Source organism: Scyliorhinus torazame, chromosome 14 (genome assembly GCF_047496885.1).
Source record: "Scyliorhinus torazame isolate Kashiwa2021f chromosome 14, sScyTor2.1, whole genome shotgun sequence".
NCBI classification, from domain to species: domain Eukaryota; kingdom Metazoa; phylum Chordata; class Chondrichthyes; order Carcharhiniformes; family Scyliorhinidae; genus Scyliorhinus; species Scyliorhinus torazame.
This window is the reverse complement of record NC_092720.1, coordinates 126,231,552-126,248,298: the sequence shown is the minus strand read 5'-3', so window position 1 is coordinate 126,248,298 and position 16,747 is coordinate 126,231,552. Positions and strand designations below refer to the sequence as shown.

Below are 16,747 nucleotides of genomic sequence, written 5' to 3'. Positions count from 1 at the left end.
TGGGAGTTTCTCCTGCTCTCGATCCTCGCACCATAACTCGGTACGCTCCCTCCACCTCCAACGGACCCGTCGGGGCCTCCGCTCCCATTAATGAGTGCAGCATCGTGCTCACATATGCCCCGACGTCCGCCCCCTCCACACATTCAGGAAGGCCAAGAATCCTCAGGTTGTTCCTCCTTGCGTTGTTTTCCAGTGCCTCCAACCTCTCCACACATCGTTTCTGATGTGCCTCCTGTATCTCCGACTTCACCACCAGGCCCTGTATATCGTTCTCATTCTCGGCTGCTTTCGCCTTCACGACCCGAAGCTCCTGCTCCTGGGTCTTTTGTTCCTCCTTTAGCCCTTCGATCGCCTGTAGTATCGGGGCCAACAACTCTTTCTTCATTTCCTTTTTTATCTCCTCCACGCAGCATTTCAAGAACTCTTGTTGTTCAGGGCCCCATATGAAACTGCCACCTTCCGACGCCATCTTGGTTTTTGCTTGCCTTCCTTGCCGTTGTTCCAAAGGATCCGCTGCAATCCGGCCACTTTCCTCTCCTTTTTCCATCCGTGTCCAGGGGGAACACCCTTCTGGTTTACCGCACGGTGTTTTTAGCCGTTAAAATTGCCGTTGGGGCTCCTATCAAGAGCCCAAAAGTCCGTTCCACCGGGAGCTGCCGAAACGTGCGACTTAGCTGGTCATCGCCGCACCCGGAAGTCCCCCAATCGCCAATTCTGCTCCTATGTCTCCTCATCTTATGGTCTGGTGAGGACAATACACACTAAATCAGCTTCAATATCCCCATGACTGTTTCCCCACCAATGTGGGACTCCCATCAAAAAGAATTCCTTGAGATGAATAGCATAGATGCCTTCAGGGGAAGCTAGCTCAGTAAATGAGGAAGAAAGGAGTTGAAAGATATACTCCTGGAATGAAATAGGAAGAAGTTCAAAAATACTGTGCTAGAACAGTTTGGACTGTGGATTGTTTTTCTGCCGTAATGTTTTTCTGCTGTAAATTCCATGTAATTAGATGTCCTCAGACTGCCTGTTTAGCATCAACTCATAAATGTGTAAAATTTTCTACAATGGAATATTGGACAGACTCCAACCATTACTTTCAGCCTCTGCAAAGGGAAAACTCCACACTCGCGGATTCAACTCCATTCTTGCAAAGCTCACTCAGGTTAACCCTCTCTGCTGTCAAGTTCCACTATTCTGTTTTAACCCTGAGCGGAGTGGAGCTTTAAATCCCATATTCAGTTTGCTATCAGGATGACTTACTCCACTGTCTCAAGCTGCTATTCATGACTTTGGCAACTCCTGGGCTTGACTTCACCAGTGCTTTCCCAACCTATACTCTTCAATTGCAATCCTGCCACTTGTGTCCTCTCTGGCCTCCTGCATGGCCTGATTCTCAGTAGTGTTTCTTACAGCATAGAATATACAACACAAAATCAGGCTGTCTGTGCTAGCAGCAGAACCTTTTTCCCCACTCAGTCTTACTCTTTGGGACTCCATCCCCAAATCCTCTTTTACCCTCCCCAATACAGAGCAAATCACCCAAATCCTCCTAACCCTCCTAACAAAGGTTTGATACCTGTGATATTTTTCTCCACTAAATGTGCTATTGGAAGGCAAACAAGATGACAAAGGAATCCATTCGCATTTATCTTCCTTATATTCCATCATTGTGCTGTGGAACTGACTAGACCCCATGTGTGAAGCTGTTAGAAATAACCTCATCTGTACAGCGAAATCTAAGGGAAGTAGAACTACAAATACTGCACTCTCCAGCCTAAAGTCCAGTCCCTATGTTTGCAGCATTGCCCCTCGTGTGTATGTTTGTTCAGTTTGTAGATGGCATAGTATTAACGAGCAAGTGCACTGAGGAAACTGGAATAGCATCATGAAGGGCCATAAAGGCAATTGAAGCATTCATTTGCCATTACCTATGGTCCCAATGATATGTAGGTGGAATTGAGGAATGTGATCCCCAAAACCATTTTTTAAAACTCGCAATCCTTGTGCAATTAATTGAATTTGAATTCTTTAAGATGTGGCAGTGACCCGATTTGAGTTATATTCATTTTTTGTTAAATTCACCATGTTTGTTATTTCTTTAAGATCCTCGATGAGATAGAGGAGCACAGTATTAGGATATACCACCTTCCAGATGCGGAATCTGATGAGGATGAGGATTTCAAGGAGCAAACTCGTGTCCTTAAGGTATTTAAGAGCAGCAATTAAATCCTAAATGAGTTGTGATTGATGAGTAACTGCAGGGTCTTTAACTGTTGCATTGGGTATGTTTTGGAAACTTATAGCCATATTTATTTGTTCAGCCTTCACCTGAAAATGAATGGGTTGTGGTCCAAATGGGAAAAGTAGCACCAGGGCATCTCTACCCGAGAGTTTTTTTTTGTATATAATTCTTGTTTGGATCATACTTGAATTTGTTTACTCCTGTCATTGTAAACTGATTGATGCTGGACAATACATTAATCTCTTAGTTCTCTAAGGCTGCATTCCATTAGACTCTGCCAATACAGTGTTGATTTGCAGTGGTCCTGAAGTATAAATTGTAAATCCAGGCCAGGATCTAGTCTGGAGCAGCGTGAAATCCTGGGAGCGTCACTTCCTTTTTTAAAATATTTTTATTCAAAAAATGTTAATTATAACAATAGTCCAGCAAAATTATACAACTTTAATAAAAAAATATACCCCCCCCCCCCCCCCATTTGCTGAGTACAGCCAGCTCCTTAAAGAAGGCAATGTACGGCATCCACCTAGAGTAGAACCCCTCCTCTGATCCCCTAATGACATACTTAATTTTTCCCGAATACTGGAAATTCGACGCACCTCTCAGCCATGCTGATGCCTTGGGCAGCGCCGGTGCCCTCATCCAAACAAGACCTGGCTCTGGACTGTTAGAGAGGCAAAAGGCCAAGACATCAGACTTCCTCTCCTCCTGCAGCCCCAGCAAATCCGCCATTCCAAAGATCACCATCACTGGGCAATCTTGAACAATGCTATCCTTTACATCCGGGAAGAACCCACTGATAGATGCCCTGGTCAAGTGCGCCCTATGCACCACTTTAAACTGTATTGAGCTTATACACAAAATATAGTTTTAAAAATAAACACTGGGGTCATGGAAGAGGTACAATGTTGGCGACGCAGATAAACATTTGTTGTGGTGTCTTTTGAGATGTTTGGCTCATCTGTGAGTAAATAATCTCTCAGGCATGCACATACAGTTTCTCCGTCAACAGACATATAAGGTTATGCCTGACCTTTAGGATTGATTTGTGTATCTGTGTTCTCACTCGATGCCACAACTCTCTATAAAGTTTCTGGTCAAATGTGCATCTAGGACCTGGCAGCATAGCCTTGGGGGAAGTTGATTTTTCAGGTGGGTCAGTTTTGGAACATCTGCAATGTTGTCCTGAAGTGTTCCCTCTTGTGAATACAGACCAGTATCCCTTTTGGTGTTGTTGGATCGAATCAGTTGATTGAGGCAAAAGGTAAAAAGGTCCGAGGGCGTCTGTATCCATGGGGAGTGGTGGAAGTGGAGAATCCAGAGCACAATGACTTCCTGAAGCTGAGGACCATGTTAATGTAAGTGCCCTGGCTGTACATGTAATTTGTGTGTTGATCCATGCACCCCACAATGCAGCTTTCAGACAGAGTGGTGTCTTGGTAATGTTGGTGGACTAGGCTAATGCTCTGGCGACACTGGTTCAAACCACACCACAGCCTCTAATTAACAAAATCTGGAATTGAAAGCTAGTCTTAGTAATACTGACCATGAAACTATCATGGTCATGATTTTAAAAACCTGTCCTGTAGGGAAGAAAATCTTCTGGTCTGGCCTACATGTGATTCCAAACCCACAGCGATGTGGTTGACTTTTAACTGTCCACTCAGCAGGGCTGCATGGTGGCGCAGTGGTTAGCACTGCTGCCTCACTGCGCCGAGGACCCGGGTTCGATCCTGGACCCGGGTCACTGTCCGTGTGGAGTTTGCACATTCTCAGAGGTGGGGTCTCGCCCCCACAATTCAAAAGACAGGGTAGGTGGACTGGCCACACTAAATTGCCCCTTTTGCCCTTTAATTGGAAAAAAAAAAGAGAATTGGGCACTTTAAATTTATAGGGGGAAAACTGTCCACTTAGTGTACTGTCCCCTTCTGAAAGACTGCAACTGCTGAAGTAGGTGGCTACCACCGCCTTCTCCAGGGCAGTTGGGGATGGGCAGCAAATCCTGACATTGCCACCTGTGCCCACATCCCATGGAAGGATGATAACACATGAACTGACTGGGATAAGGTCCTTCCGTGATTTTGAATGTATAAAAACATCGTGCATTATCATTTGGAGAAAAATGTGTTCTTTTCGGTTTTTTTTCTTTAGACCTCTTCTGTGGAACTGATTCATGCTGGGGTATAGTTTTGCTCATCTCTTGCAGTCCTTCGATGCTTTGTCCAATTCATTGGGTATTTGAGTATTGGTGGGTTAATTAACTTACAGACCCAGAACAAGTCTGCTCCTGTAGTTGCTTGGTGGAAGTTTGAGGGTAGTGATCCTGAAAAGGAGACCAGTTATTGTACTTTTACTATCGTCTTGGTTAAGGTCAACTAACTCTGTAGATCTACAATTGAACATGGTTGCTGTTTGGCTTAATACCACAAGTGTCGTATTTACCCTGAGCATCTAGCCCTTCAGCTCGGAGCGTATCAAAGCTTCAAGGTGTGCATTTGTTCGGCATCAAGTTAGATGATTGTTAGAACTGCTCATTGTCAGGGTTGTTTTGAATGTTTTACTATTTCTAGACTGGTTGTACTTTAATCACTGATCAATATGGTGTTGAACATGTAAAGATTGACTGACGTGGACTGCTGTTGGATTTTATATTTGGTCCTGCTCAGTTTGAGGAAGATTAATTAGCTGTATTACCCAGCTTGTTCCCCCAAAAATAGTTCTAATGTGCCCCATTTTCTTTCAATCCTCTAGTACACACATGCAGGATCTGCAGGAGGTGACCCAGGATCTTCACTATGAAAATTTCCGCTCGGAGCGTCTCAAACGGGGCGGCAGGTTGTCTTCACATGGTTACGTTCTCCCTCTGTCTCCTTCGTACGTATCTGTCATCTGTCTCTTTACCTTCTCGTCCTCTGAAAACCACTTGAACAGACGTTTCTGGTATACCACACCCTGCACCCACTGTGAAGGGATGATACATAGAAGGTAGGTGCAGGAGGAGGCCTTTTGGATCTTCGAGCCTGCTCCGCCATTTATCACAATCGTGGCTGATCATCCAACTCAATAGCCTAATCCTGATTTTTATTTTTATTTTTCTTCCCCCCAGAGCCTTTGATCCCATTCTCCTCAAGTGCTATATCTAGCCGCCTCTTGAATATATTCAATGTTTTAGCATCAACTACTTCCTGTGGTAATGAATTCCACAGGCTCAGCACTCTTTGGGTGAAGAAATGTCTCCTCATCTCTGTCTGAAATGGTTTACCCTGAATCCTCAGACTGTGACCCCTGGTTCTGGACACAACCACCAGCTGTTCCTGAGGAGAGGGAATGCAAATGGTCTAGAATCCCATTCATCAAATTCCCCAATTCCAAGCTATCTGACTTCTCTTAGATGGGAAGAGTTGTAGATAAAGCTGACCATTGTGTTTTCCTCTTTTAATGTTGCTGCTTATATATTTTTAGCCCAGAATGGACCAAATTAATGTAATCATTAACCAGTCGTCTTGGAGCTCCAACATGGCACTTCTACTACTAGAAAGTAAGATTGCTCTCCTCGCATTGGTGAGCTGTTCCTTGAAGCCATCTGATTGTCCTAGAAGAGGAAACTGATGGAACAAATTATTCTTTTTGCAACCCTTACCAGTTCAACTTCTTAATTTTAAACTGGGTATGGACTAGTGGTCTACTAATGACCCTAATATGGATGATTTAAAAATGTCTTCACATCAGACCACTAGTAGCACATTAAAATGTAAACTATTGTGCTATTTGTAAACTCTCCAGAAAAAGAGAATCCCAAGACATTCCCTGATGTCCATAGAAACTAGTGTATGGCTTTGGAATAATTCCTGGCCATAAGTTCACCCAAGGTTCATCATCCAGAAAATAGTCTCTTTTTATTGCTTGCCTTCCTCCTGCAGGAACTTGAAGTCAGGAACAGGAAGTCGTTCCTATTCGAATTTGCAGCCACTGCCAAACAATGCAGGAGTGATTGGCTGGATGAACTTGCCAGCCTGCAGTCGCTCCACGAAAACTATCTTAAGTTCTGGCAACGAAGGAAGGCCTTTCGAAAGATTATGAAGTCTTTGTGGCGTTGAACCTTGTTGCAGTGTTTCCAGTGTCATGACAGTACAGTGTGGTTTTACTCGCATGAAATTGTTCAATTCCATGCCATCAGCTCTACATTAAATTTCATTAATATAATTATAATAATCCCTACCCTGCAGAAAAACAAATTACTTTTGGGGAATGGAAAGAGAACCTTCCCCCACACTCATTTTAAACCTTCCCACACATCCCTTGGCATGTTTAGCATCTTGTCTTGTGTCCACACAAGATAGTTCTCGGCCAGTGGGGCTGTGCTCAATGTTAAAGCCCATTAATGAGAATGTCTCATGTTCTGAAAGACAGTGACTCGTACCAATAGTTGAGTCTGCTGTGTCTTGTGTTGCTTAGTGTGTGACACACTGGGGAAAGGTGTGGTATGCAGCAACGAATTGGTGAGGATTTGAGGAGGTACTTTTGATCTGTTTCCGACTATCCTTTTTATGAAATCGGTGCTCCAATATTGTACCGGAAGTGGGAGCCAGTGGAACAAGTTAAATAAATTGATTTGATTCTATGCTACGCTACATGAGTTGGATCTTGTACCTTCTTGGAGTCCATGAAGCTAGATTTAGTATTTCCTTTCAGAAATGTTTGAAATTTAAGAAGATTCTCGATTTTTGTTTAAAAAAGGATAATGTTTTAATATCTATCCTTTTCTCAACTTGAGCAGCATAGTTCCTGAAAAGAAGGTATATGGATTAATTAAGCTGTGATGCCTCTTATGCTGATTGGGTAGAAGTATTTTTAAGATTGCACTGAGCTTAAAGTATGTCCCAACACGCTACATTTAAAACATGCATCCATTGACAATACAGAACATGCTTGTACCACTTTGTTCCAGGGACATAGACAAGTGTATCTACAGTGTAACAGACCACCTGCAATATGGTAACAAGGTTGCACAGTGACGCTCTGAATGGCAACTGAAGCAGCTGTCCATCCAATGCTGACTGTAGCCATTTTGCCATGAAATTGCAACTGTTTTGCGATGGTTATTTGGCTGGAAGTCATTGGTTTGTGGTTTCAAAAGAAAAATTCCCCCATTCTAATTGGGTTACCAAAGGAACCGGGCACCTTTCACACATTTGGTTAACTGCTTCACCCTCATTATTAATAACTTGGGTGCTGTTTATTCTGCAAATTATCACTGCGCCCCAAGGAGGTCACTGTAGAAAATGTTTTGTATGAGCCTTTATAAAAGCTGTAGCGTCAGTTACATAAGTAGCACTAACATTTGCAACATGTTGTTTCGGCCTTATTTTCCCACATCAATTCAATTGTCAAATCAGCATGTTGCTGCTTTTTTTTTTTTACTATTTAGTGTCCTGCTTTAAAAAAAAAAAAAGCCACATGAGCCTTGGCTGCAAGTTCTAAACTGGCTTCCAAAGCTTTCTTAGCTGCATGTATTTGTGTGCTTGGGCACATTCTCTGCCATAGGTAGAAAGATTGATTTGTTCCAATGTAACGTAGATGATTCATCAAAACAAGTTGGGTTCTGACTGTTGAGCAGAATAGAGCATTTCTTAAAGGATTATAACTGAAATGCATTGAATGTGTGTGTGTGGTTAGATAGATTAGGAAAAGTTTAAACCATTACTGCACAATTTCACAAACTTCAAAATAGACAAAGCAAACTAAGCATAAGAAGGCCATTTGATCCAATTTGCCTGTGCCGACATCGATTTTGGCTCCACAGAACCATACAGTCGAACCCTCATTTTCCCGTTAGGTGATACTCTTTTTAGTCCTTTTCAAATGTTTGATTCAGTTTTTAAAAATTTTTTTTTTTTTTTTTTTTTTAAATGCATGAAAACATTTACTTTACCCCAAAATAACCCAAACTGAATGGTGGTGACTGGTTCTGTGCCCTACACACCAAGCCGTAAAGCAATGTGTTTAAGGATTGTTTGTATGCTTCATTAACAAATAGAACGGTAGTGTGAGCTCCATGCATCTAATCTAGCTTTGCAGGAAAATGTAATTCTGCTGCAACCTTGCTTTGGTTTCATTTTCTTTTGCTCTGCTTTTGCTTGTACTTGAGGGGTGACACAGAAGGATGGTTGTGATTTGAAATGCTTTCTGTTAAATTTTACAGCTATACATTTTTAACATGCCAAAATCATCTTGTGTTAAAGAAAATGCTTGGGTGAGGGACTGAATTTAACACCATTTATCTGAAATGGGAAACTTGCACGAACAAGATTAGATCTCCATTTTCTTCCAGTCCACTTATCCTTATGACCATTTTCCTCTTTCCTTTTATATGTTTGTTCATTTTTCTCCTTTTCCCATATTCTTGAATATTAATTTGCACCTTGTTTTAAAAATTTATTACCATGATTCATGACCTTCCATTATTTGATAGATGGGTTGGAGGTATTGAACATGTTTGATTTGAAGGAAGGATGTCTCCTCGGATGCAATGATGAGCGTTAGATTAACATTGGGCCTGGTATTTCAGTACAAAATGTTTAGCAATTCTGTGGATAGGTTGTTCTGATGCCAGCCATGTTCGGTTGGTTCCATTCAAATGGTAATCTCTCACACTGTCACAGCTAACTCTTGTCATAAGATGGTCCCGAGTGCCATGTGCTGTTAAACTAAGTTCTAACAATATTCCAATACTCTTCAGAATAAAATTTGTTTCATCCAGTTTGTGACCATTACAATTTGATGCTGAATAAAGCATAATAGTGGGGAAATATCTTGCATCACATTCATGCTACCATTACTAATATTGAGAGCAGATTCCAGACACTGGTTAAAAGTAACTTTTGATGCATTGCCTGAGTTTGAATGTTGCTCAGGGAGGTTAAGTCTGGCTTTGCCCAAGATGGGATAAGTTGAAGATATTAAGGAGTCTGAAGTGAAATGATTCTGAATCCAGTCTTGAGTGGTTGAGTTTAAAGCATGAATAGGTGCAGCTTATTACATTAAGTGAACATTGCGCTACCTTCTTTTGAGGATCACTTGTTGGGGACATCAAAGTCAGCAACTTCTCACTCTTGGGTTAAACTAAATGGTATGGGGAGGTGAGAAGACTGAATTGCCTCAGAACAGGAGCTGCTGAGCCATTTCTTGGCGTTTACCTCATTGTTGTGACATTGTCCACAGTGACACTTGGAAAATACGAACCTTTTGAGGACTATGAATTGCCGTTAGAAAACTGCAGGTATCCAATTAAATAAAAATTAATCCAAATACTAAACTTTGTTGCAGGAATGGTTTCTGCACCAGTGTGAGTCTTCTGGTTTGCTTCTAGTGGCACATTTTTCTGAACGATTTTACCACTATTTTTGCTACCTATCTGATGATGCTACAGGCGGACTCTGGCAGACATGAAAATTAACATAAAATTTGAGGAGTGATATCAGGCCCAAGATTTTTCTAAAAGGAACAATGTGAGAACAAGATTAGTAAAGTTACAATTGCAATAGGAAAGATATTTAATTCTAGACAGCAATTTGCAAATGATTTGATGTCAGGTTAAATTCAACTTGTTTATTGTAGCTGTCGGGTACTTGATAGTGATCCACATGAGGCAAGGTGCATGGTTTGGAATGGATCAGTGTTTTTGTGTATCTAATACTGTCCTATCTCCAGGAAAGGAGAAGAGCACCCTCAAGATAAGGATCAGATTCTGTTGGAGAAGGAAGCTGAGGTAAGAGTTGGGGTGATGCTGGAAATACCTGCCCTTTTTCTCTCATCTTTTTTTCACTCACCTGATTTGATCAAAGGGGGCTTGGTTTATAAAAGCAATACACACTTCTGGCCCATCTTCCACATAGATTTTATGTGTAATCTGCTGCAAGATGTGATACCTGGATATGACTCATAGTCTTGACCCTTGCACTGTTGCCTTGTGGTGTTCGGTTGGACCCTTGTGCCATGGTTGAGACAGCCTGGTTTATTACATGACACATGTACAATGCAGATGACTGCTGGAATTCTGCTTTGGACTGGGATTCCTATCCTGACGTTATGTAATGTCTGTTTATTAGTGAAGCCATGGTAGCCTCAGCACTTGATAAATTCCCCCAGTTTGAAGTAGTGACTTTCTGTGGCTCTGCAAGGTTTGTGTTTGTTTCTATGGTAGTTGCTTCAATGGCCAAAATATTGCACTATTCTTTCTCTCAGTTGCGCCGCATGCAGCAGATGATTGCCCGGATGCAGGCTCAGATGCAGTTGCAACTGCAGAAACCAGGAGATGAAGACACCAGCAATGTGCACAGTCAGCATGTCTAAACCGGAGAGTGAGTATTAACATGCACAAGCTACAAGTTAACCAATTTAGAGGGATTGGCTAGGAAAGTAAAGGTGGTGCAGTGAATGTACTATTGTTACAGGTGTCCTGTAATCTGGTAGAGAGATTGAGGATGCCAGTAAAGCAGTAAGCCTGGATAAAGACATGAGCAGTAAATGCAGATAGTTCAAAACTTTGTGTGGATGCACGGTAATCCTGGGAGGGAGTGGGTTGTATATCAATTGAAGGAAGGTAACGATGCTGGGTGGTGTGAAAGTGTACAAACTCAGCAATAGCATGATGGGAAAAATAGCCAACTTATGGAACCATGTATAAGAAAGCTGTGTCAGCTAGTGCCAAGACCAGACCCTGACAAACTAGACAAAGCTAAGAATCCACATAATCGTATCATACAAGGCCAGAAGAGGGAAAATAGTGCCTGACCTTAGTAAAACCTGATAACACAGCCACGATCTAGGAATGTCCTAATAACACAACCTCCTCATGACCTAGGTCCATCTGCGTCAAGGCATCATGAGGGCAGAGGTAAAAACAAAATAGGACCACGTCTTAAACCCTCAAGACAAAATACTGCAAATAAGTATACAGGGTCTTTCCAAGACAACATGTTTGGTCAGAAGTTATGACTGTATTGACATTTTTGAACAATGTCTGTTTTTGTAAAATGATACAGCTTTGTATAAATTTTGAACGTTTTCTCCATGTTTTTGCGAGCTTGAGGAAGAATTAGCAGTTTGCCTTAACTGCTCTCTCACTTCAACCTATTGCCACACTGCATGCAGACTTTGGTCAATAAAGACGAAGTTAGTTTTATCGAAACCGAGTTGTAAAGTTGTTTTCTTCACAGTCTTGAAGTAGGAAAGATTTTAAAAGACGACAGTGGTATAACAAATCTGGGAGGAAAAGATGGAGAGCTGGAGTTTTCCTCAGTCTGGACACTTCTGGTTTGGAACTGAAACCATTTAGGGGCTTGTGAGAACCTCCTACTATACACTTGCATCAGAGCCCAATAGAACTGTGTTTGTTGAATTTGGATTATATAAGAAGGGAATGTTGTTTCAATCTGGTTTCCAGAATAGTGGAGCCAAGGTAACGACATTATAAAATCTATTGTCATTGCCATCCTTGAAATGCTTTGGAAAAACTTGCAACAAATCAAACTCGTAGTAAAAGAAAATCTGAACAGTGGTCCTGCCACTAGTTTAAGGCACTGATCCAGCTTCTGAATGATTCAGATGTGCAAGGTAGAAAATATAATACCAAGCCAAAGGGTGACCAAAATGTTACTGCAGAGGTGGATTTTATGATGGATATAAAGGGAGATGAGGGTGAAATTCCGGAGGGCCTAGGATGTTGAAGGCAGATGCCACTGGTATGAGTTTAATGGCCCACTTCTGTTCCTGTGATCCAGCATGGATCCTGAACTGAATCTGTTACCCAAGCCCACAAGACTTAGTACCACAGAAGTTAGTTTTAAGAGGGGACTGAATGTGCGGTCTAGTTTTAAAGTCATTCATTACCAATAGACTTTCATGATGTATATTACTTCTAAAATGTTATTCTTTTATCACAATCTGTTACAGGTGAAGGTTGAAGTATTCTACCTCCTTGAAGCAGAGGTGGAGAGGGATTTGAAGTGCAGAAAATATGGTAGCCAGTGTTGGCAGCTGATTTCCATGCTTAGTTCACAATGCAGTATTGTAATCTTTTGTACCCTTATTTCTGCTGTGTTTTTACTGATAGTTTCTTTTTTTTATATTCTGTATTGCAATGATCTTGTATTATTCTCCATTCCCGTTATGTTAATTTTTGTAACATTGTACCTTAAGTTATAGCTTTCTAGTACTTAGTATTTGCAACACTGGTTAAGGGTGAAAAAACCACTATTATTGGGAAAAATTGGACTATAAAGGAACAGTAGCCAATTCTAATAAATAATGCCATCTGGTTTTATATGTACAGGATGAGGTGGGAAGATATATACAAGGTATTGCTGCTGATCCATGGTATACTGAAGGTAGATGCAGGTTGGACTCAGTCCCTGGACCTTGATATTTAATACTTTTTGGTGATGAACCAGGTTATTGTATGTATAAACAGTCATTGTATACTATCTCCTCAGTATTGTGTTCTGCACACTTCTCTCTCTCTCTCATCTTGGCCAGAACCGTAATATTCTTCAAAGGTACAATGGTTTAGTAGAAGTCTTGTTCAATGATCCTTTACTCTTGATCATGGATGTGCCTGTTTTTTTCCTCCCCCTCCTCTTTCTCCCCCCCCCCCCCCCAAAATATGACACATTTCTTTGAAAGGCCTCAAAGCAGCTTCCTAAAGGGTAACTGGTATGATCAGTTATAGTATGTCCCATTGACCCATTCAGAGAAAAGGCTCAGTGCAGAAATCTCAACCTTTCTCACTACTAAGCCAGTGATGATCGTTATTACTTCAATCATATTTGCTTTAAAATTCCTTGTCAATGGTTCAGATTTGCCTCCTAAAACATACTTTTAATTATTTATCTTTTGTTATTAGTGGTGGTGAGTCTGCAGTCTGCCTGAGAGTGCTGTGTTGCTCACTTTTTCTGAATTAATTGCCGGCAGACTGTATTTAGATCTGCTGAACAAACTGTTATTCAGCAATCAGGCATTTCAAATAAAATGCAGCCTAAATGGGCTATTGTATTTCTTAGTAGCCGAACTACTGCATTACATCTTCAAACTTTGCAGGCTCTTAACACACTCTTGCAGTCTTACAAACATTGCACAGTTTGTGCTAATTATTGCACATTAGTAGGTTTTTGAATTGACTTTCATGGCTCTGGCATGTGTAACTAGGAACAGCTGGAATCTAATTCCGAGATCCTATGTTTAAATCTATTTCTAAAAATTGCTAAATTTCCATTCCTTTAGTTAGGCTGGCATAGCCGGCTCTCCAAGCTTTTACTTCTGTGAAAGATTAAAAACATGCAGCCTCTGGTTGGGGGAGAGGTGCTGCAAAATATATATCCATGTTCCCATTAATCTCTATAATTCAAGATGTCAATTCTAACAAATCTTGTGTTTTGATTTCTAAACATTTAGACCTTCAAAATGGAAAAAAGGGAGAGGCAGATTGGATGCCCTGCAATTGCAGAGCTATTGATGAATTGTGTGTCATAATATTTGGAGCAGTGGAACAAGACCGGCGGTAGAGCAAAAATGTGGATGATTAACAGGTAGTCATGTCCACAATGGAGTTGGGGATGTGGATTGGCATCCTGATGTAAAATTTAAGTAATTGAGAAAATAATTGGTCTTGCCATCTCTGACATCTAACACCATTTTAAGGTATCTACAGTGAGAAACTGAGTTTGCCCCTGTGAGAAATAAGTTGTGCCCCTTGAGCTCCAGTGAGACTGGGTGATCAAATTGTACCGCCCAGACCTCAAATCGCACTTATAGTCATGTCTCATCAAGTTAAATACATCCACCGTAAATGCAAATGAAATTAACTTTATTGCAACAGCTGTCTAGAACTTTAAATTTATGCTCTAATTTACAATTTCACATGTTTAGATCTGTACGTTTCTTCAAATACTTTAGACACTAAAGCTACTCTTTTTAAGTGACGAATTATATAACTTGGAAAAGTATTTTGTGAAGAAAACATTCCTTGATCTAGTGTAATTAGTTATTTGCCAAATTATGAAGTCAAGTACATCTAACTATAATCTATAATAATAATAATAATCTATAATCTTTATTATCACAAGTCGGCTTACATTAACACTGCAATGAAGTTACTGTGAAAAGTCCCTAGTCGCCACACTCCGGCGACTGTTCGGGTACATGGAAGGAGTATTCAGAATGTCCAAATTACCTAACAGCACATCTTTCGGGACTTCTACTGTTGTACAAACCTCTGATGCAGCACGTTAATATGCTGTGAATTCTACAACGTATCACAGAAGCACCTGAGACACAGCCATGAGCAAAAGAGGTTCCCACAACCAATGGGGTGAATTCTCCACCAGCGGGATTCAGCATTCCACTGGAAGTGCACCCCCTCCCGTGGGTTTCCCAGCAGTGAGGGGTGGTCACAATGGGAAATCCCATTGGCCGGTGGCGGGAACGGAGAATCCTGCTGCCGGTGAGGACCTGTCACCGAGGAACAGGCAGCTGGGGAGGCGGGGAATTCACCCCCAATGATTCATTCCTGCATTTATGTCCAGAGTGACACAATTGCAAACTGGTGTGCAAACGAGAACTGGCGGTGAGAGTTTTGTAGTTTCCATCATTTTTGTACTTTAATAGTATTAAAAAATGAAGCTGCACTTGGTGGAGTTGGTAATCTGCCTCAGTGAAGTGTCATTTGGTAGCACTCCAAATGAGCTTAGTGAAATGAGATAGATGGGAGAATTAGCATCATCATTGCGCCCAACAAATAATATAACATATTTTATGTCACAACTTTTAATGTGCGAAAGGCATTTTATGCAGTTGCGCGTCCGTATGTGGTACATATGCCTTTGAAAGCCAGACCCTTATTTGGTGCCAGCCTTTGAGACTGAAACAAGAAAAAGGGCACATATTTTTCATACTTTCTATCTCAGATGCTCCCAAAACTAATTCAGATTTTCCTTTATCTCCTAATTTTAGTGAAAAACAAATTGCAAAATGTTCCTTGTATTTTAGCTAAAATAGTAGAGAGAAAATATTATTCAGTGTGGAATGATTTCCGCACAGTTATGCAAACTGTTTGCATTTGATGCTCTGGCAATTCTCCTGAAGGTTCAGCGTTTTGAGTGTGTATTTTAGAACCATAGAATCTCCACAGTGCAGAAGGAAGCCTTTCGGCCCATCGTATTCGCACCAACACTCCGAAAGAGCACCCTACCTATGCCCACTCCCCCTCCTTATCCCTGTATGCCCACCATCTTGGGACTGTGGGAGAAAACCGGAGCACCAAGAAAATCCACAAAGACATTGGGAGAAAGTGCAAACTCCACACTGACTCCAAGGCCGGTATTGAACCTGGGTCTCTGGCACTGAGGCAGCAGTACTAACCACTGTGCCGCCCCCTAAATATTTCTTATTCTGTGCTTCATTCCTGATAACGTCACTCAATTAGGTGTCAAGTTGCCAAGTTTATGATGCTTTTATACTGCAAAAATATTGAGACTGTTACAGTTACTTCCATGTGTTTTAAAGTAAGATTTCAGAAGCTGTTTTGGAACTGTATTGTTTCTGGTTGCAATGTTTTAGTTATCTGGTAGATTTAGAAGTGATGGCGGAATCACTGTGATGGCCTGTGGGTCAGCCATATCTGTTGATGTCCTCGAAATTGAGGCAGTAGTAATGAAACATAATTCTGTCCGAATGGTTAGTATAACAATGTTGTTACATGTATATTCATGTTCACTAAAATATCGTAATAAACTTGTGCAAAAACCCCAAGCAGATTGTCTTACTTTGGTTTTCTAAACATATGGTGATTGAAATAATTAAGATGCCCTTGCCAGTGATTTTGGGAGATGAGAACTGTGACTAATTACTCCCCCCAACCCCACTTTGTACATCCAGAGGTACACAATATGGAGGAACCTGACTGACTCATCCTGCTATCAATGTTGAATTGCTATCCTTTGGGAAGAGAGACTAAAGTGGCAAATTGGACAACCCTTCTCATCCACCTCCTCAATTTAAAAATGTGACAATTTTTCCTTTTGCATTCCCTATTCTCTGTGGCTCTGAAGGTGTCATTGGCACTCTGTCTTGAGAGGCCTATGCTCAGAATGGTGCAGCATATAGGAGGCAGCTGTTTGGCCAATCGTATTTTTGCAGGCTCTTTGAAAGAGCTATCTAATCACTCACACTCCTGCTTTTCCAACACACTTTACAGGATAGCTGGATAATTTGTTTAATCTGAGCAAGGTGGCAGTGAGATCTAGTATTGATTTGCATCAAAATTAAAGCACAGGTTCTTTGTACGGTTTGTTTTAGAGGGTGAAGAATACACTAATCCCCATGTCATCAAAAATGTATTTTGAACTAGGAGCAGACCATTCAGTCCTTTGATCACGTCCCAGCCTCCCCGAACAGGCACCAGAATGTGGCGACTAGGGACTTTTCACAGTAACTTCATTTGAAGCCTAC

The 16,747-nt window shown here is 41.3% G+C and overlaps 1 protein-coding gene across 3 annotated transcripts in view; it reads left to right on the top strand.

Annotated features, from left to right (window-relative positions):
• The window catches only part of LOC140390019 (septin-2), a 138,210-nt gene extending 122,162 nt beyond the window's left edge, over nucleotides 1-16,048 (top strand). For 2 of the 3 annotated variants that reach the window (XM_072474845.1, XM_072474846.1), the window contains 6 exons: nucleotides 2,107-2,208; nucleotides 3,455-3,600; nucleotides 4,994-5,116; nucleotides 9,953-10,010; nucleotides 10,487-10,602; nucleotides 12,197-16,048. In XM_072474845.1, coding sequence (XP_072330946.1) covers nucleotides 2,107-2,208; nucleotides 3,455-3,600; nucleotides 4,994-5,116; nucleotides 9,953-10,010; nucleotides 10,487-10,594 — 537 coding nt within the window. In that variant the 3' untranslated portion in view covers nucleotides 10,595-10,602; nucleotides 12,197-16,048. The remainder of the gene's footprint in view (nucleotides 1-2,106; nucleotides 2,209-3,454; nucleotides 3,601-4,993; nucleotides 5,117-9,952; nucleotides 10,011-10,486; nucleotides 10,603-12,196) is intronic. The other variant, XM_072474847.1, reaches the window with a different exon arrangement.
• The last annotated feature ends 699 nt before the right edge of the window (nucleotides 16,049-16,747 follow it).